The sequence below is a fragment of the Emydura macquarii genome, unplaced genomic scaffold (assembly GCF_026122565.2).
Source record: "Emydura macquarii macquarii isolate MOO-44397 ecotype Brisbane River unplaced genomic scaffold, CSIRO-AGI_Emac_v2 contig_1644, whole genome shotgun sequence".
NCBI classification, from domain to species: domain Eukaryota; kingdom Metazoa; phylum Chordata; order Testudines; family Chelidae; genus Emydura; species Emydura macquarii.
In genome coordinates this window covers 27,450,086-27,471,919 of record NW_027131781.1, presented here as the reverse complement: position 1 = coordinate 27,471,919, position 21,834 = coordinate 27,450,086, and the positions used below count along the sequence as shown (strand labels likewise).

The 21,834-nt window shown below is 44.9% G+C and overlaps 1 protein-coding gene across 1 annotated transcript; it reads left to right on the top strand.

The window, feature by feature from the left end:
• The first annotated feature begins 1,469 nt into the window (after positions 1–1,469).
• OAZ2 (ornithine decarboxylase antizyme 2) lies at positions 1,470–21,262 on the top strand. Its single transcript, XM_067556066.1, is given in 6 exon segments — positions 1,470–1,765; positions 5,206–5,281; positions 5,283–5,354; positions 13,269–13,444; positions 15,989–16,074; positions 19,568–21,262. Coding segments are annotated over 6 exon segments (840 nt in total). The 3' UTR covers positions 19,702–21,262.
• Positions 21,263–21,834: the final 572 nt, after the last annotated feature.

The following is a 21,834-nucleotide window of genomic DNA, read 5'->3' as shown; positions in this document are numbered from 1 at the left end:
AGGGAAGGTGCATGAGGCGTATGTCTTCAGGAACACTGGCCAGTACAGAAAGCTGCAAGCAGGGACTTTCTTTCTAAGCCGGAAGATTCTAATGGTGGATGTTGAAATTCCCATAAATGTACCCCTTACTCCCTTTACATGGGAAACCTGGACAACAGCAAGGAGTGTTACAACAATAGGCTGAGCAGGTGCGGAATGACCATTGAATGTGTGTTTGGCAGATTAAAAGTTTGCTGGCGCTGCTTTTATGGCAGGTTAGATCTAAATGAGGAAAATACTCCCATAGTCATAGTAGCCTGCAGTACTCTGCATAATATTTGTGAGGCTAAGGGTGAAAAGTTTCTCCAGGGGTGGAGTGTGGAGGCAGATCACTTGGTTGCTGATTTTGAGCAGTCAAATACCAAGGCTATTAGAGGGGCACAGTGGGAGGGGCTATTTGAATTAGGGAGGCTTTGAGGCACCATTTTGACAATGAGCAACAGTAATGTCTTTCTTTAAAGCACTCTTCCATTTATTTGCTGCCCTGCATGGAAATTTGGCTGATGATTCCTGACCATGAGTTGTCATCTGCAAATGTTCCAGTTGCTACTGTGTATTAATTGCAGCAGCAACCACCAAGTGTAGGAGACAAAGACTGATTACCTTTCAGAGTGCATGTTTTTATTAAATACCAATTAACACACACTGCACTTGTTGTAAAGGGAGATAATAGTGAAGAGCAGTCTCCTGATGTAGGCTCTCATAGCTGTGTGTAACTCCAGGTATCATTATGGAAGCTGTCCGAAGGGATGGAGTGAATGGGATATTGCATTGGACCAGGACAATGCAAGCAATGTGTGGGAGGAGTTTGAGGGGCATGGAAAGCAGTTCCGTATGGGCTGCAGGGGGGGAGAAGAGCGCACATATTCTGCCTGCAGTGCAGTTAGGGACTACAACGTCTCTGTTTGCTCCTCCATCACCTTTATCATCTGCTCCTGGCTCTCATTCATCTCCTGCCTATCCTGTTTTGAAATTTTCATGTACAATCTCTCTCCATGCCCTGTATTCTTGTTTTTCGGCATCTGAGGATTGGAGTACCTCTCAGCTTGTCCTTGCTCCTCCTCGTTCACTTCCTTATCTGGCAGAGGCACTCCACCTGCGTGTGTAGTGGGTTCCCCTGAAGGCCACATCTGCAGAAGCATAAGAGACAATAAACAGAAGCATGGTTGTTAGTGCACTCTCCGCATCGAATCATTATGGTAAAATACACCTCTTTCTCACTGTCCCTCAGCAAGCACACAGCTTGGCAAATGCTCTAAACATGGTGAGTACGACCCAGGGCAGGGTGCACTCAAAATGGGGGGAAGGGTCTTGGTGGTTTTCTAAGGGGATTACAGTAAGCATCTAGCAACAAAATTATAAATTCTGCCGTCACTTACCATAGCTGGGGGTCATTCAAGCCGATATCTCGCTCCTGAGGGTAAGCAAGGATGCCTCTGCTGCATGCGTGCAGCTTCAGACTGGGTCCCTATGTTGCTCGCCTGTGTGCCGCCTTGGTCCCTGCACAAGTGACTGTCGATTGGTGTGGGAAGGTTTCCTGCAACGGGGGAAGGAACAAAGTAGCTCTGCCAAGGAACCTTTGGCAGAAGATTGGCGAGTACCTCCAGGAAAGCTTTTTCCTTGAGATCTCTGTGGAGGATTTCCATGAAATCTCGGTGTGCACTGTTCCTCCCCGCTGCATAGCTGCACCAGAGAATGTGAAGCAGATGCAAACCCAACTAGTACGGTACATTTCTATCCCTTCACCCACTTCTGGCATATAACACAAAGGACAGCTCTTACCTCTGTGTAACTGAGCGGTATCAACTCAAAGCAATCACTTACTTGGACTCCCCTCACCTGCATCATGTGCACCAGAGAGGGAGTGCTGGGACCAGCTGTAACCCTCCTGGGTCAAGAAGAGGTCTTGGCTTTCGAAGGTACCAGACAGCCATGTCGCCTAGCCCATCTCATCCTCAGATTTGACTTCCTTGTCCACCACTTTATCCTCGGCATTGATTCTGCTGTCTCCATCCCTCTCCGAAGTATCCAGGGGGCTCTTGGCAGTGGAGGTGGGGTTGCTGCCAAGGATGGTGTCCAGCTTCTTCTAGAAGCAGCACTAGAGCGACAGTTTGACTCCCTTGCCTTCTGGTACACTGCCACAACTCCTTTATATTCGCACAGCACTGATGCGTGTCCCGATTGTAGCCCTCATCCACCATGCCACGAGAAATCTGACTGTATGTATAGACGTTCCTACGGCTGGAGTGCAGAGCTGGGACTTCACAGCCTCTTCTCCCCACAGAGCCAGCAGATGCAGCAGCTTAGGTGTGTGCCAGGCAGGAGAGTGTTTGCTGCCTGGAGCGGCCATGGTCAGCTAGGAAGATGCGATGTGAGCTCTCCAGGCCGAACAAACAGGAAGTGGAATTTCAAAAAAAAAAGGTTTGGGGCAATGCCTGTGTGCCTGTCTGCAGGGCAGCGGAGTTCAAATTGCCAACCAGAGCAATCAGGATGGGCATTGTGGGACACGGCCTGGATGCCATTTACACCAACATAACCAAGCGCAGTGTTTACACTGATGCTTTGTCCATCTAATTTTGCTTCAAAAAGCTTTGTGCTGCTCGTCAAGGTAGTTCTGTTTTGTCAGCAAAGCAGAAGTGTTTTGTCGGAGCTTTGTAGTGTGTACACCTTCACTGTTTTGTTGACAAAAGCTTGCATTTGTCAACAAAAGTCTGTAGTATAGACAAGGCCTAAGACGTATACCATTCCTTCCAAAGCTGCCATTAGTACAGAGTTGGGAAAGTGAACGATGCTTTTTAATCTGCTCCTTCCACATCTACTTCCCCCTATAAGCAGAGCTGAGTTGCCCCATAGTACTACCTCTGCATGTAGCATGAGGTACAACTTTTGGCTAGATTGGCTTGGGCCTTTTTCTGGGGGCATAGATAGAGGGTGGAGGATGAGTGTGTGGCAGTAATATGGAGGTCCAAGAAAACATAGCAGTGGAAGAGATCAAATAATTCGCTGTTCTTTAAATATGTTGGCAGAGGTTTCTGGCTGCTGTGAAGGGCCTGGCATAGCATAAAGGATTCATAGCACACCTTAAGGTTAGGAAGTAGGACTAACCACTGTAATAAATTTCACATTTACCAAGAAAAGTGACATTAGGAAATGCTTCTTCTGAGCTACCTTGGGTGAAAATACTTGGTTTTCATCACTTCATTATTCAGCTTCTTGAAGCAATGATTGTGACTTGAAGGGGGAGTTATCAATACTACATTGTTCACTGGGTGGGGGGAATAAAGCTTCCAACATTCTTTGGGGAAGGGAATGAGCATTGCACAGCAAAGCGTTTTGTCATGCAGCTCTATGCCAACAACTGCTAGAGAGGTGTGACAATCAATTGATTGTTCCGGTGATGTGGGCGATGAGGAAGGACCGAGTTAATACAAAATGCAACTGAGCATGTGTGTAGACGAACCTGCCCATACATCACTTTAAGTAAAACTGCTTTGTATCTGTCTGTTACTAGTCTGTTTAAACAGCGTTTGTTTCTGCAAGTACTGTGCCTTCAGACTAGTGCCAAAGCATGTTATGTGTTAGAATATTTGAAATGGCGGAGGGGAAGAATATTTAAACTCTGCAGCATTTTACTAGTACTTGTAGCCAGTGTTTTTTGGTCTGCATTTTGCCACAGTGTTTACAGTTGTTTTTTTGCAAGTTGAGATTGGCTCTCCTGTAAATGTTTCATCAGTCACATGCTATACAAACAATCCCCCTTCATGCAAACATACTGTGTAACTGGTTTGGGTAGTCCTGAGGTAAAGGATCAGTCAGGACTTAGTCCTTGGAAACTTACATGATTCTTGCAGGCACAGAGGGAAAACAATGTAGGAAAACATTACTTTGCAATTAAGTTAATGTGTACAAAAATTATAGGAAAGGGTGTGGGAGGACCTAATGCAAACTTATGATGTTTAATGTGGATGTTTGCTGCATTTTTATTGTGGGGTTTTCCTTACTGGCTATCTCTGTTAGAGAGTTACTCAAAACACCACTGTTTTCAATGGAACTAGGAAGGTGGTATTTATGTAACTTCATACTTGGATTTTGCATAACAGGAATACTGAAGAATGACCACCTGCTTCTTTGCATGGGGTTTTGCAGGTCTTGTTAGTGTAGTATTCTTGCTAAGCAGTGTCCCAGAAAAAGGAGCCATTACAATGCCAGCGGAAGAAGCAATGCTCCAGAAGTAAAATAGTTTCCCTCATTGACTTGCTAGAAGTCTTGGAATATCTGGTGGAGTTTGAAAGAGACTTCGGCTATGTCTACAATACAGCTTATGTTGGCATAAGTTACATCACTCAGGATCATGAATAAACCACTCCCCTGAGCAATATAAGTTACACAGACAGCGCTGTTCACAGCAACACAGCTAGTGCCACTCGTGGGGGCTGGAGTAATTAAGCCAATGGGAGAGCACTCTGCTGCACTACTGTAGCCGTGCCCTTAGTCTTTGCTCAAGTGACCCTGTAGCCATGTTTTAAAACATGAACTGTAAGGGAAGGTTTCTTAACCTAAGTAACAAGCTTCTGAACTCTCTCCTCCCTTGTGCTCACCCCCCAAGAAATCAAGGTTTAGGACACAAGTGCATGAGGAAAACTTGCAAGTGTCCTTCAGCCTGACGTTGGATCTCACGAGGCTTCATTTGAGTATGAAAATGTCAACACCATAAACATTTAATAGTGCGCTTAAAATTTTTCGACAACTAGTTCCTTGTTCCTCCCCCTTTTGAAAAAGTGAAATTTAAACCTTCTCGTTCTAGAGCCTGTCTATTTGTAGGTGTTTGTTTATAGATAATGTATGCTCATCTGGTAGTGCCTTTCTAGCCATCTGCTATTGGCAGTTTCCCAAACCTCCCTTATTGATATGAGGTTGTTCAGCACACTCCCAACTTTTCACAAGAAGCCGCTCCCCTATTTCAAGTAGCACAGCAGTTTTTCTGGTAAAACAGAGCTCAGGCATCTTTGAGTTACACGCCCACATGCTAGAAACATGAAATTTGTCACTGACATTCTGTCAGGGGATGTTAACATGAGTGTTCTCGAATTGTCGTTTGGAGTTTTGATAGCTGAACCACTAAACATTTGCTAATGTAACTTTGTGCTGTTTCTTTCTCTTTTGCAGTAGTATTTTACCTTTGAGTAACAGTCCACAGCTACAGTGCTCCAGGCACATTGTTCCAGGGCCTCTGTGGTGCTCCTGATGCCCCTCACCCACTGTCGAAGATCCCCGGTGGGCGAGGGGGTGGCAGGGATCCTTCTCTGATATATAAGGTGAGCGTAATTTGATATCTAGAGAACTAATTTCCTGTTTTGTTATAACTGAGACATCTGGGTTCTCCTGTGCACTTAAAGAAATGTTACTTTTTTGTTATAAGCAATGCTCAGATTGGGAAGGTTGCGGGGCTGGGTTGCCTTACTGCGTCTAGGGGCTATACCACTTCTGACTTAATCAAAGGTGCTGGGGGCAGAGTTTTGGCCCTTCTCCCTGTGCAGCCAGGAGCTGCAGGGAAATCAGCCGGTGCCCCCGCTTCGTGGCAGGGGGAGCTGGGGCACAACAAGGAGATGGTCTGCGAAGAAACAGGGAGGCTTTCCTGAACAATCAGAAGGCCTGGTGCCACCACTCCATTGGTGGGGAGTCCCCCAAACACAGCAGGTCCCGCTGCCCAGACTCAGTGCTTCACTGGAGGATCCCAGGCTCTGACACTGTGGTCTAGAGAAGTCCCTTCATCCTGGCAGGAAGCGAGACTGCTGCCCAGCACCCTAGTCAACTGCTTGGCAGAGATCGGCTCAAGCTTGCTGCTGCTTGTGCCAACTGCTCTTCCTCCAGCCACAGGCTGGGAAGAGACGGGAAAGGAGAACAGGCAGGATTGGGCCAGCCGGGAACCCTACCAGGGGAAAAGAGCAGAAAATGAGAGCTGTCACCACAGGGGATTAGGGGGACAAAGATCCAACCCTGGCCCTTGTAGGAGCCTCACACTAGGAGAGGCATGGGTGGGTTGGGTGAGTCAGAGCGGAAGAAGAAACAGAGGCAAAGCTCAGGGAGGCAGCTGGGGAGCTAGGAGTTGTTGGGTGGGTGCAGAGTTTTGAGAAGTCATGGCCAGTAGGTGGGGTCAAAAGGCAGGGTGTGAGTGATAGTGGCAGGGAGAGGGGATGCTGGGTTGGGTGCAGAAGGGGGAGTTATGAGTGCAAGAAGAGGCAGGGCAGAAGACTGACAGTAACAGGTAGGGGTGATAGCAGAGTTAGGGATAGGGCAGGAAGGGCAGTGGGAGTTAGGAGAAGAGGCAGGGGACAAAGCAGCGAGGGGTGGTAAGGACGGGGGGGGGGGCGGAGGATAAGGCAGTCTTGTGCAGCTAAGCTTGGCTTGGCAGTGCAGGGATGCCAGCACAGGAGCAGGCCAAGGAATACCCTTGCATCTTGAATACACTGCATCTTGCTCGCTGCAGCCTCCCGTACTTTATACCCAGTGCTTGAATTACGAGGGTAAAAGTAACTGAACTAGGAGAACAAATAAGGTAAGACCCTTAAACTAAAGTGACACTGCCAGTTTAGTCAAAGTAGAAACACAGACCTGAATGCTGTTCTTGGTTTAATGAAAAAATACCCCCGGCTAATTGAGAAACAAGTGAGTTCTCCCTGCTGGTCTGCTTTCAGCAATGAACTCAGCAGTACTGTTCCCAGAGCTCTGTGTTCCTGCTGGTACACATGAGACTGCTGTGTAAACACATGAAGTAACTTTCTAAACATCTTCTGAACAATAGGAAATAGGGACCAAAAAGATAAAATGCTAAACCAAAGTGGCTGACAATCGTCCTGGTTCGACAGGAAGCTAGGAATGCTACATCCTAAAAATTACTGATAGCATTACAAAAGGGTGGGGGCTACTTCCCCACTTTCAGCTGCTACCCTAGGTATTGTTTAAAATGTACATAGGAAGAGATTGCATAGTAAAATACCTCTGGCTGATCTTTTATTTCAAAGCAATCTCGGAAACATTAGCAATTATCTTTGAGAACTCATGTAGGATGGGTTAGGTCCCAGAGAACTAGAGAATGACGAACATAGTACCTGTTTTAAAAAGGGGAGCAAAGAGAATCCGTTAGCCTAGCTTCAGTACCTGGAAAGATACTGGAATAAATGATTAAATCCGTTTGTAGCATTTAGAGGATGATAGGGTTAAAGAATAGCTAAAATGGATTTGTCAGGGTCAAATCATGCCAAACCAATCTAGTTTCTTTCTTTGACCGGGTTACTGGCCTAATGGATGGTGGGGAAGCAGTGGACATGGTACATCTTGATTTTAGTGAGGCTTTTGACCAAGTGCCACATGACAGTCTCATAAGCAAACTAAGGAAATATGGTCTAGATTTAATTACTATAAGGTGGGTGCACAACTGATTGGAAAGACCATAGTTATCAATTATTTGCTGTCAAAATGGAGGTAATATCTGGGGGGGGGGTCCGTCCTGGGTCCCGTACTAGTCAGTACTTTCATTAATGACTTGGATAATGAAGTGGAGAGTGCCTAGAAAATCTGCAGATGACACCAAGCTGGGAAGGGTTGCAAGCATTTTGAAGGACAGGATTGGAATTCAAAAGGACCTTGACAAATTGGAGAATTGGTCTGAAATCAGCAAGATGGAAATTCAGTAAAAACAAATGCAAAGTACTGTGCCTACCTGAAAATTGGGGACTAACTGGCTAGGTGGTAGTACTGCTGAGAAGGGTGTTGGGGTCATAGTGAATCACAAATTGAATGAGTCAACTATATGACGCAGTTGTGAAAAAGGCTAATATTCTGGCGTGTATTAAAAGGAGTATTGAATGCAAGACACAGGAGATAACTGTTCCACTGTTGAGGCCTCAAATGGAGTACTGTGTCCAATTCTGGAAAGATGTGGAATAATTGGAGAGACTCCAGAGGGTAGCAATAAAAATGACCTATGAGGAAAGATTAAAAAGCCTGGGCATGTTTAGTCTTGAGAAAAGAAGACTGAGGGAGGGAGCTGATAAGTCTTTAAATATTTTAAGGGTTGTTATAAAGAGGAGTGTAAACAATTGTTCTCCATGTCTACTGAAGATAGGGCAGGAAGTAAGGGGCTTAATCTGCAGCAAGTGAGATTTTTAGGTTAGATATGAGGAAAAACTTTTGAACTCTAAGTGTAGTTAAGCTGTCGAATAGGCGTCTAAGGGGATTGTGGAATCCTCTTCATTGGAAGTTTCTAAGAACAGGTTAGACAAAAACCTGTCAAAGATGGTCTAGGTTTATGTGGTCCTCCCTCCGTGCAGGAGGCTGGTCCCTTGATGACCTCTTAAAGTCTCTTCCAGCCTTACATTTCTGTGATTCTGTGAAGTACACCCCTCTGTATCTTTCTTTAGTTTGGTTTTCTGCCATCAGTCCTGTTCTTTCCCTTCAGTTTGCAGCCAGTGAGAACTGGCTGTCCCTTCCTACAAAGCACAACTCCTTAATAGTTCTATGGGGTTATCTTTGAGTGACACAAATGTTTCTGCTTTATGGGATAAGCTACCACAAGACAGCTCCCATCAGCCCAAGGAGGAAGGATCTGTTAGTGATTGGAACCCAGATTTTAACTTCTGTCCATGGACATCTGTTCCTGAGAATCCCTCCCTCCTCCCCTCCCCCCAGCCCATTTGGGACTACACTATTAAACAGATTGTACATGTAACAGGCAGTATTATAAATGAAAAGGCTGGGGCTGCCTTTATTGCCATTTTTAATGTTAAGAGACTTAAAAGATTCAGCTCTAATCAAGAGGACTGTACTGCACAACGCAAAGTCAGCAGTCAGCGTTGCTATTGTATTGCAGGCAGTGACTTTGTGCTGAAGTACGTGCTCTGGGTGGTAAACTTGGCAGGAGGATGCGGGTGCTGCATACGCCAAGAGGAAACTGCACACATGGGGTTCTCAAGTCATTTGGCTCTGGTGGATCATAACATCCTTTCTCCCCAATAAACTGTCAGTACGCATGGTCCTTCCTGCTGTTTCTCTTGGCTTAATTAAGAAATATAATCAGATTAGATTTCTTGTGCACAGGAAATTCTGATGAAAATAGATTAGAGAATCAAGGACAAATTTTCATTGAGAGATTTAGTTCAAGACTGTAGAACTGATAACTGAGGCAAAAGTTTTTGTCTGTTTTTTAAGACATCGCTATCTTGACACCTTCTCCTCTAGCACTAGTTTGCATGTGTCCTGCAGAGTTGACCTGAAACCAAACTTTAATGGCATAAATAGAACTTCACTTTGAGCAGATTCTGAAAGACTCCTGATCTGCTTCCCCTTCTTGGAAACAGACTTTTCTTCCCAGCTCCAAGTGTTTTTTGACATGCGGAGATAGTGGTTTAATTGTATTTTAATGTACATGGATAAAGAAACAGTTGCGTGAGAAAGGGGGCTCATATAAAACTTAATTCCCAAACAATTGGGGGAACTGGCCACAAGTTAATCCATGTAATTATGCTGCACTACTGGAATAAACAGCCAGGTTATGGCAATAGCGTGTGTGGGACAGGGTGTCTGTGCAAGTGTGGAGGGGTTGTTTTACAGGAAAGGAACCCTCATCATAGCTACTCAAGTATCTGAAAAAAGCCCTCAGAAGTGCATAATTACTTCCAGCAGAGAGGACAGGCTATACATGGGAAGCTTTCCCCTATTCTGTAAGGCTTGGTCTACACTTACTTGGCGATTTGGTGGCAGTCGACGGGAGTTACCCGAGCTACACAGAGTAGCTTGTGTAACTCCTGTAGACTGCTGTACTTCTGTTCTGCGTGGTGTCTTCACTGCACTGAGCCGACAGGAACTGTGTTCCTGTCAACACAATCCTACTCCACTTGAGGAGCTGGTTTTAGTACCTCGACTTCCTGATCAATTGAGCAGGTCTACACTGATGGCTCAGTCGATCCAGATAAGTTGATCTGATGGTGGCGACTTTGCCGCTGTCAGTGCAGACATACCCTAAGCCTCTGCCATCCTATCTGTGTAGACATAGGCCTCCCTTTTCAACCTATCAGTCCCAGCCCACTCCTTCCTCCCTTCCCCTGGCCCTAGTTTTTTGACTTCTGAAACATTGATTTGGGGCTGGAGCACAAGACTTATGAGGAGAGGCTGAGGGAACTAGACTTGTTTAGTCTGCAGAAGAGAAGAGTGAGGGGGGATTTGATAGCAGCCTTTAATTTCCTGAAAGGGGGTTCCAGGGAGGATGGAGCTAGACTGTTCTCAATGGTGGTAGATGACAGAACAAGGAGCAATAGTCTCAAGTTGCAGTGGGGGAGGTCTAGGTTGGATATTAGGAGAAGTTTGTCACTAGTAGGGTGGTGAAGCACTGGAATGGGTTACCCAAGGAGGTGGTGGAATCTCCATCTTTAGAGGTTTTCAAGCTGTGGCTTGACAAAGCCCTGGGCTGGGATGATTTAGCTGTGGTTAGTCCTGCTTTGAGCAGGGGGTTGGACTAGATACCTCCTGAGGTCCCTTCCAACTCTAATACTCTGATTGTGTGCTTCCCTCTTGTAATCTCTCTTAAGCAGAAAAGTGGAAAAAGGAGATCTTTCTGAAATTTCAAGTACTTTCTGCACTACAGAAACAAGAACATCATGAAAATACCATATTAGCCTCCTGGTGAGGAATCTAGTTGGCTAGTGCATAGAGCCAAACAGTTTTAACAATATATTTTTAAAACATAGTTCAGGATTGTCCATGGGCTAAGGCATGGCTTTTAACGTTGACTCACTCCCGGTTGTTACAAGCTGATTTGGCTACCACACAAGTTAAGCACCACTTAAGCACAGCTGTTACCCCCCATTAGTTTTGTTAGGATTGATGGTTTGAAGCTGTAGTAAATACAGTGAGTGTGCGCAACCATGCAGGCTCACTTCACATCTAATGAATAAACCTGTTCCCCACAGGATAAGTCTTAGTCTGACTAAATGTCAACTCGTTTTTCAGCACTGATATTCTGTGTTTTGTGCATTCAGAACAGATGGCAGCTTCCTTTGCTCAGCTTAGCAAACCCAAACACCCTTTGATGAGATGTGAGAAGCTGCCTGATCCAGCCTTGGACACTACAACCAAATAGGGTCCTCTCAGTTTTAGTAGTCAGAAGCAAACACCAATGATCTGTTTTTAATACCATTTTATGACAAGCTGACTAGTCAGAATGTAAATCTGAGGCTCACGCTCCTCAAATCCATCTGTAAACAAAGGCTCAATGCTGTTGAGTTATGACTGTAGCATCAACCTTACTGTGACACTTCGGCCTTGGCCATTCTTTGGTTGAAACTGAGCTAGCAAGACATTGAAACACCAGGGGCTTTTTTTTCCTAACAACTGTTAGAACTGTGCTGTTTGACTACGTAGAAGATTAATCTGTACCACAGTTCGGCTTCTGTGATTATGTGGAAGAAGAAGATATCCCTGTTCACATTGGTTCTGAACTAAAGTAGCACTTAAAATTGGTTGCAGCATAGTTGCCACTGTAGTGTGGGTTTGCTGGCTAGAATAGATGCAGGCTCCTGACAGTACATTTTTTAATAATGGATGTTTTGACAAGATGGTGTTTGTCTGAAGCAGTGTTGCTCTGTTTAATTGCTGTATGCAGTACATTAGGTCTGTCTAACAGAATAGCATGAACCAAGCAGGTGGGAGTTATAGTACTGATTTGGTGAAATAGTCTGACTTAAAAATAAGATTCCAGCATAAGTTATGACATTAGCAATGGATTTTTTTCACTTCATCAGGTTACATCCTCTTCAGGGGACTATGCACTTGTTCATTGACCGAACGGTCTCAAAGTGTGCTTAGGATCTAACTCCATCCCATCATCCATTGACACCATTAGGCAAGAGGGGTCATGAGTATGTCTGAAGTCTTTTTTTTTTTTTTTTTCCCTTCCTCCTCCTCTTTTGATTCAGTAGCAAATTTGTCCCTAGAATCTTCCCCCTACAGTAGAATTTGGTTGCCTATTCTAAATTTATTTCCAGATTAGATTCTAGCCTCTGGATTGCACAGAAAACACCACATCAGTCACATTTGTAATGTTTTTGTCTTCCTTAGTCTACAGCCAGACAGATTGAAACAATAAACCTGGGAGCTATGAATGGCACCATTTGTCTCCAAGGAGTGTTGACTCCGAAACTTAATGGTGACTTCAGTGTCATCCTTAACTATTTCAAAGCTGATCATTTAGCAGAAAAATGCAGCAACTGTGGTTATCTGTAACAGTTGGGGTGAGGAAGTGATTAGGGTGGGGACCATGGGGCTGTTGGTTGCTGTCAAGAGTTGCTGGGTCAGAACGGAGTTTAACTCCCTTTATATAAAAAAAAACCCAACTCACTGACCATCAGGTTTTTCCCAATTCAACAATATTCATCAATCTCCTGGGTGCTAAAAATAGCCTCACCCATCTGGGAATGCTTTTTACCTTCTGCCCCTGGCCAGGACCATTCCTTGTGATTGTGAGACCGCTCCAGAGTAATCCGGGCCTTCTCATTGCCAAACTGGATCACTACTATGTGCTACAGATGGTGCTCCACACTGACATGACCTGGAATCTACCAGCTGCTTGCTTTCTTGTGGTGGTGCTTGAAAACTGGGCGCACAACTTGCCAGACCTTAGCAGCAGATACTTTGAACTACTAGACAAGTATTGAAATCAAAGAGAGCTGTGTTTTTATTTGTCAGTGTAACCTGTTACGGAGTGAAATGACACTACTCTTGTTCATAAGTGTAATTTTTCAATGTGGTATCAGCAAAACAAGTTATAACTGAACTGGAGGATATTTGAATGGGGAAGCTTGAGTTCTCTTTACGGTGATCATTACAGTATGTCAACACGATCTACTGTAGTATCAGACAATAGTTTACAAAAAACCAAAACCTAAAGAACGAGTGGATTTGTTTTATTTGTGTTCTTTACCTCTTTATAGTCTTAGCTGTAGTAGTTTTAGATCATTATAAACTTGAATTTGAAATTGCACTAAAAATTTTCAAACCATGCTAAGGCTTTGTAAAACCAATCTAAATTATTGAGATTTTTTTTCTAAATGGAACCCTACAGGTAGCACCAACTTTACCCAGTGTTGAGAGACATTGAAATAACTGAGCTTATTTTATTAGCTCGGGCTGTATTTCATTTTTCCCTTTTTTCTTTCCCTCCCCATCAAAAACCGAAGGACGAGAAGCTCACTGTTAACCAAGATGTCCCAGTGCATGAAGGGAAACCTCACATCGTCCACTTCCAGTACAAGATAACGGAAGTGAAGGTCTCCTCCTGGGATGCAGTACTCTCCAATCAGAGCCTTTTTGTGGAAATCCCTGATGGCTTATTAGCTGACGGGAGCAAAGAAGGGTAAGATCCTAAAGATGTTTGAGTAGCATATGCAGGGTGAGCTGCCTGTGGAAGAAGGTATGACTGATAACCAATCTGACGCTGGCAGTTGCGTTGACAAGATAAAGTGAGGGGTTTGTGCTATACCTCCATTCTTAGATTGTAAATATAAATATTCCATTACTCCCTTCTACACCAAAACAGCTTCCTTGTTCTTGTGGTTCTGAATGTATTTTTTCCCCTGGGGATCAAAATTGATTTGCTCTTCTCCTTTTTAGCGTAAGAATTCAAATAGTATAAAGGATCAGCATGACTGTCTGGTACTTAGTATTTCCCATTCCAGGTAAGACCAGCAGTGACCCTGCTCTGGTAACCTGCCTCCGGCAGGAACAGATACTAGATGCGTTGGGGGAAGGGGGTTATCTCCCCAAATTTTTGGCACTTGACCAGTTGGACAAGCTTTTTGGGGTGAGCATTTTTATTTCCGTACAGATAATTACACTGTCCCAAAGCATAATTTCCCTGTGTCATCAGTTTGAGTTAGCTTACTCTTAGTGCAGCTGTTCGTTGTTCTACTGAAGCCATCCCAGAACCCTTTGAAGAATCTCTGAACTCTGAGATCCAATAACTTTGTGTTGAAGTGGACAGCACAGATTGATTATAGATGTTGTGTATAAATTTCATTGGGCCCTTACCAAACAGCACATCAGGATCTTCCTTCCTCTTCCACACCCTTCCATCCTCACTTGCCTTTCCACGTTTTTTTTGATCCCCAATGTAGGTTTGTGTGTTCCTTAAAAATTGGGTCCAACTGCATATGGAACTTAAACATGTATGTACACCATGCTAGACTGTGTACTATGTACATCTGCACTGTACTCCATCCTGTACCAATGGTGTCCAGAGAAATCTCCTTGTGTTTTCCGTAATTCATAAATATTCTGGCTCTCCCAATCCACAGGCACAGATTCTTCTGTGAGGGTATTTGTCTGCCCAAGTCACTACAATTTCATAAGATTATTTTTAGTTAGGTAAAATAAGCCTGGTTGAGGTTTATAATTAAAATAGATCCTTATCATATTAACAAAATCCTTTCCAAATTAATCCCCCTAGATGTTCTCCAATCTTGCTGGCTGAGGTTTAATTAGGTCTGGATTAAATTCCTATTCATAACTTCCAGTGGTGCAGTGCTAGAGTCTTAGGTCAATGACTGACTGAAGAGTCCAGACTAAACTGATCAGTGGGGCTGTAGTACTTGGGATTAGTGCAGTTTGTTTTACTAGTAGGTAGAAAATATTTCAGAAGTTTTCTGCACCCTCACCAGCATGGCAGTGATGGAAAACAGCTTCATCAGTCTTAACAATGTGAGACCTGTTCTGTGAACAATATGCAAAATTCTCACTGGCTCTGAGGCAACTTCTTCACCTTCTCTCCTCCCCCAACCCTACTTTTTTTGTATGAGAAACTTCACGAATCATTTAAAGCAGGGGTTCTCAAACTGGGGGTTGTGACCCCTCCGGGGTTGCGAGGTTGTTATGGGGGGGGGGGGGGGGTCATGAGCTGTAAGCCGCCATGCATGCCGGTAAGGATGGCATGGAATGGGAGGGATCATCACTTTTGGGGGGGAGGTCATCACAGCCGGAAATATTTTCAAAGGGGGTCCCAGCAAAAAAAGTTTGAGAACCCCTGATTTAAAGGTTAAGTGAGAGAAAACAGGACACAGGTTGGATCAATAGCAGCTATGAACTGTTGCGTCTGAAATATGGAGATCTTGGTTACCAAATACTTTTCTGCTAGAGCAGACTAAAGGTATGTCTAAACCCCATAGAGACTGTCAGCATGGCTATGCCAGCAAACCTTTGTCGCATAGATGCAGTCCACACCAACAGAAGGCTTTTTCCTGTGGGTGTAGAAACATCAGCTCCATGAGCAGAGTTAGCTATGTCACTGGAAGAGGGCTTCTGCTGACATAGCTGTGTCTACCCGGGAGTTTTGTTGGCATATTTGTCGGTCAGGGCTGTGGCTTTTTTGCACCCCTGGCTGACATAGCTTTGCTGATAAAACTTTTCAGTATAGAACAGGCCTAACTCCCAGACTTGAGCAGTTGTTCTGGTGGGATAGATATTAGTGCCTAGCGCCCTGGCGTGAATGTGGGAGAGCTCACCCCATCTAGTACCAAGGAAATTCATGGACACTTCCCTCACACTTACATGAAATGAGAGGGCTGGAGGACTCACTCAGTGACTCCTATTAATAACTTGTATTACTGTGGGGCCTAGTTATGCTAGGTGCAATAAAACAACAAAAAGACAGGCTCTATCTTGACAGAGTTAGTTGCAGGATTGCTTCTGGTTTTGGGGGAGGAGGGGAGGCAGGCAGTGAAGCAGGAAGGTCCTCTGTTTCCTCCTCCAGTGTTAACCCGGGTGTCTGTGGGACAGCGTCTCGTGTGTGTCAAAACACCGAAGCAGTTCCTCCTCGGGCTAGGCTGGCAGCGCCCAGCCACTTCCTTGGGGCTGATAGCTTGGTGTGACTGACCTGCTCTTTCCTTTTCCTCCTCCCTGACAGATTACTAGCACTGCTGGAATTTGCTGAAGAGAAAATGAAAGCAAGCTATGTCTTTATTTGCTTCAGAAAAAGCAGAGAAGATAGAGGTGAGAACTTCAACCTCTGTGGTATTTTTCTCTCCCTTGGGTCTAGAGTGAAACCGCTACTCTGTGAAATGCTGTCATCTGCAAGTCTTTTCCATGCCACTTCCGCCAGTAGGAAGTTTCCTGTTGTGATCGCTGCACAAGCACACTGTTAATTAGAGCTCTTGTAAATTACTTGCCCAATAGGAAATTATTTCTGTTTACTTATTTGAATGACTGATGATTTCTTGTACAGAAGGAATATTGGATTTCTCTGTGGCTGGGTGTCCATAGCAACTCGCATCAGTAGGAATTGAGTCGTAGGGACAGTAAGATTCCATGCAGAAAATTGCCTTTCCCTTACTACTTGAGTAGCAACATGAGATCTCTGATATCTTTAGTCAGGACTCATTTAATGTTTCCTCTCAGCAAGAAGTGAAGCTGAAGCTTTTTATACCAGGTTCACATGATTTGGAATGGAGTGGCTATCCTACCCCACATGGTAACTAATGCACTTTGAGAGGTGATTGTACCTGGCTGTTTGCCCTGAGGTTGATCCCTGTCATGGTTTCTGAGCGGATTTTTGACCACTTGATCTCCCAGCACTTCCGTTCTCTTCCAGACCTGTGGGTAATTCTTATCCTGACTGTAGATGCTTATGACTGCAGGGGGTTATGCTAGTATCTAATGATAGATGTAATGGATAGGTGATTGGAGCACGGAAGCCTGAGGGAATTTATGTCCAAGCACAAGGTTATGAATGAGCCAGTCTTAAATCTTACAAGAATGAGTGAGTGAATGTCTAGTAATCAAACAGCAATGTGATGGTAGGAGTGGGGAGTAGATATAACAAAACTCTTTATAATTCTTATTTTAATCCTCTGCTTTTCAAAAGAGGATTATTCTCTATCTCTTCCTGCATGGTTGTTTTATCTTCAGACTGTTAGGAGCCCCTCAGTTGCGCTAAACACAGGAAAATATTTTTATAAATAGGTTACCTGAACAGTGTCTTTCTGAAAATGAGGAACTTTTGTTCTTATGAATAGAAAGCTGGCAGCACACTTGAGTTACCCACTCTGGAGGCAAGTAATATTTGGGAGATGTGTGCAAAGGCAACTAAAAATATTTTACCTTACAGTAAAATTTCATACTTGATCCTGAAACAACTGACTCAGTGTTCAAACCCTTTCTTCCTCGTGTGATATCACGTGCTCTGGAGTGCACATTTCCAGTTGCTGAATACTTCATAGCCAGAACAAATCTGCCATGACGATTCCTCCTTTTTTAAAAGCCCGGTTAATCAGAGAACACCAGCTGGTTTTAGAGTATCTAAGTATTATTTGTATGCTTCTGAAGGAGTACCTGGTAGTCATCCCAGTGTAGCTACCATAGATCACCCTGCTGTGGTTCCTTAGTAACAAGTGTATCCATGGTATCCCGTTACCTGCCTTTGTTTGTCCATTACTTGTTTGTGTGTGGGTTTGTGGGCTTGACCCACTTTGCCAGAGTTGTATGAATGATGTGTTGGTGGTGAAATCGTACACTGTACTAAGGCAGCAAGCTGCTTGAGGGGAAGAATGTCCCAAGCCATTGTAGATAATTCCTACAGTGGTGGCTTTGCCAGTGAGTTCCATTTGGCAGCCATCTGTGCTTCAAGTGCTCTAAAAGTGGGGTCTGTCATCACCTCCGCATCTGTCTGTCCCCCTGCCCAACAATTCATTCTGTCCCTAAAAGCAGTCCTGTTCCCCCGCTCTGCACATCAATTCTGCTGCCTCCTCTGCTCTAGCTGCAGCCCCAGAGAGGCTTCACTTCCTTTCCCAGGCCTGGTGGGGCTGCAGCAGGATCCTCTCCCCTCCCCCCCCCCTTCCCAGGGAAAGGGGAGACGCAGAAGAGCCACTCCTTGCTTGCAGGAGGGAGCAGAGCTGCCCTGAGATGCCGGGCACTTCCTTGTCCTTCCTCCCCCTCCCTTCCCACGGGGATGGTGGCGGCTCCTGAGAGGAATTGGAGAGCTCCAGCTTTTCCTGCAGCAGCCCTGGTCAGCTCCTCTTCCGCTGGAGGTGAGGAAAGCACTGCCCATGGTGGTTGTCCTGCTGCGGGTACTAACTGCATTACCTTCAGCAACCTGGCTCACTTTTTAGACATGTTCCTTCCCAGCTTTGTGACCCAGTGTGCTTCAAGCCCTGGATGCTGTCGTTAGTCAGTCCTTGCCTGCCATTGAGTGAGTGTGCTCTTCATCTGGGCACAAAGGCTTTTGCTACAGGCAAGCCCACCAGGTGTGTCAGATGCCCTGGGTCCCCACGTCAGCTGGAGAATGCTGTTGGCTGCTTGCTTGTTTTTTATGTAATCATGTGGAGTGAACTCTGCCAGCTCCCCAGCTCAAATTTGCATCTGCCAGGGAAGATGTATGCAGACTCCCAATTAAGTCTGGTCTATAAATAATGTTGTAGCTGGTGGTGTGGAGTGACTCAACAATAGTGTCTTACAGGGAGCTGGAAGAAGCAAGTTACTACTTGAGCTTATTAGAGAGACAAGATGGGTCAGGTAACATCTTTTATTGGACCAACGTCTCTCCCCAACAGAAGTTGGATCAATAAAAGATGTTACCTCACCCACCTTGTCTCTCTCCTATCCTGGGACCAACACGGCTACAACACTGCACACCTGAACTTGTTAGTATTTAAATATGTGGCTTACTAAGACCACAGTAGGTGTTGGGAGATTTGTCATTGTTACCTAGTATGTATGTGTGATGAAATGAGCCGGAACTGACAGTTCCCCCTCTGCAGAGGTTAGAAGCATTTCTTTAGTTTGTTGTACGACACTCACTGCTTTCCTAGGTGATGTGGGAAGGTCGCACTTTGGTAGGGTGTATACACTTGGCAGATTCTACCAACAGATGTAGGATGGTCTTGTGTCTAAGAGCACTGGATGTGGAGCTATGCAGAATTTGTGACTGCCACAGCCTCCCTGTGTATCCTTAAGCAAGTCACTTAATCTCCCTGGGCCTCCTTTGTCCATCTGTAAATAATATTTCTCACAGCCTCCCTGGGAGTGAGGGGCTAGGTCACTGTGAGATGCTCAGGTACTGCAATGATTTTTATATCTCTGGTACGTACATTTTCTGAAATTGTGTATTGCATTGGCACCTAGAGGCCTCTGGTCTTGTGTTAGGCACAGCACACTCCGTCCCTGCCCCAGTGAGCTCTAGACAAGATACCCAAAGGAGTGGGGAGAGAGGGAGATGGAGATCCAGCATAAAGGACAGACAAGATACAACAGGTGATGAAACCAGATATGGGGAAAGGACAGGGTAAACATGAAACCTTGATTTAAAGGAACAGACCTCCTAAAAATGGCCTTTTTGGTGGGCAGTACAGCACTGAAAATGTAGAGTTAGCCCATGTGAATGTTGATTCCCAATGTGGACTTTGTGCTGGGGAATACCGCTAATAAGGAGCTTCATACCTAAAGTTAAGGTTTTTTTTCTCTTCCTCTCTCTCCCCCCTCCATCGGGTAGCTCCACTTCTGAAGACGTTCAGTTTCTTGGGCTTTGAGATTGTGAGGCCTGGCCACCCCTCCGTTCCATCGCGACCAGACGTGATGTTCATGGTGTACTCTCTGGATCAGAACTCTTCCTCTGATGAAGAATAGCCACTGTGGAATACGTCAGCGTGAACTGAAGATGCTTTTGAGGGGAGAAGGGGTTAAATATCCTTTCCTGCGGAAAGGGAAAACAAGTTTCTGTTGGACTGAAACTGCATTTCTCATTGTTAGGTTGGCCTGTATATCCTCCGAGTTGACTTTTCATTGAAATGTGTTACATAGAGAACTATATATATATATATACACGCGCGCACACCTACACGTAATCTTCAAATAGTAAATGGAAGATGTTTATGAACTGGCATAGAAGCTCTTTAAATGCAGCGGTGTGTTATACCTGTTAGCCTAGCAGTGCCTCATGTTCGGGCTGGGAATGGATTCCTGGCACGCCAGGGAGAACACGGTGGCTAGAAGCAGTATCAACTTCTTGACTTCTTAAATCAATTTTGATTTTTTTTCCTGATCACCTGATGTGTGGCACACTCGTTTGAAAGACTTGTCTATTTTTATGTTCACTCAGACTCTTAACTGTAAGGCATGTTTTGGGTGTAGACACGTAGAAGGGATGTGCTTGAGTTCGCTCTGAATGACACTACATTTTAAAAAGCCGATACATTTCTGTACTGGGTTAACCAATGCTGTACACAGCTTCCCCTTTGTTAAAAAAGCTTCTTGCTCTTCCAGCTTTGGTTTAAGCAGTCTTATTCTGTTTGAGGCTACTGCTGCACTATGGCAGCAGTCAGGAAAGGGGCATTCAGGTTAATGTTACTACACTGGCACTTATTTTAGGAGGAGACAAGCCTAGGCCTCTGGCAGTGCTGCAGTGGTAATTACTCTCCTTAAATTGATTAAAATGAGCATGAGGGCACTGCCTCTGGTTCAGGTGAGCTCTTCTATGGCTGCTTGTGTGTTAATTGCCTGGAGCAGTTGGGAGTCCTTAAGAAAGGTGTGAGCTATCTTGTCTGAATGGGGGGGTCACAGTCCCTAGTGAGACTGGTAAGGAGGCTTTAGTTTTTAATGGATCACGTCCTTCATTATCTTCCTCCTCTCCAAGCAGATGTCAATGCCTCTTACCTGTTCCAAAGAGACCCTTGGAGGCCTCAGGGGCTGCTGAGACAAGAACTGCATCAAACACCCAAGGGAGTGGAATGTAGCACATGCCACAGCACCAGGATGGTGAAGGAGGCTCCTGTACCAGCTTCCTCCTCCCAGATCAGTTCTGCAATTCTCCCTACCTGAGACTTGGGGGAGTGGAGGAGGGGGGAGCTGCTGGTTGTTGTTCACGCGTGCGTCTCTCCATGGAGAAGGGGGTTAAGCTCTTGTGTTGATGCCATTTGGTTTTAGTCTAACTGGCTTTCTTTGAATGCTACATGAGAAATATATATTTATAAATCCTCCACTGGGGATGCATTGTGAGCTCTCTCGCTGACCTGGCTGCCTTATCCATTGCATTGTCCTTGTATGCTTTGTTCTGCTTTCATGTTTGTGGAGGATGTTGTCTGAAAGCTGAAGCCATTCCATAAACTTTCATAGTCACTGTTTATTTTCAGCGGGCTTGGGGGGGGTCAGATCACATGTTGTTAGTGTGTGAATAAATGGTTTTAAAGTTGGTGTCTCTCTCCCTCCTTCCCCTCCCCCCAAGATGGAAGTGTTCCGACGCTGGCTTGGACCTCCAAGCCCCCCATGACAGGGTTTAGATTGGTTGAGTTTTGATATTGAGAAGGGAGGGGGAGATTTCCACATAGGTAGCCAGGCCAGTTGTCACCAGACTGAGCTGAGTCCAAGGCTTTTGAAAGGCATTTCACCATCATCCTCTAATCTATATTTTCAATTTATGTTTTCAATATATATTTTTAATCTATATGTTCTATTATGTAGTCTGTTCTTATGAGACTTTTTCCCATGTACCTTAGAAAACTGTGGAATAGTCCCATCAAGGAAGTGGTGGGAGGTGTAAAATTAAATGCACTGAAGGGACTAACCCTGCACTGTCCCTGTTAAGACTGACTGGCTGATCTGAGATCTCGGCTAGCTCTGAGCAGACATAGCCGTTCAATGTGTAGTGGAATTCCACATTGTACTAATTCACACACCCAACAATGTATTTGTTTTGCAGTGTTTGAGTGATGAGGCTGCTGCAGATTTTTCTCCAAAACCTAAAATGAGATGTAGCAGCTTTTT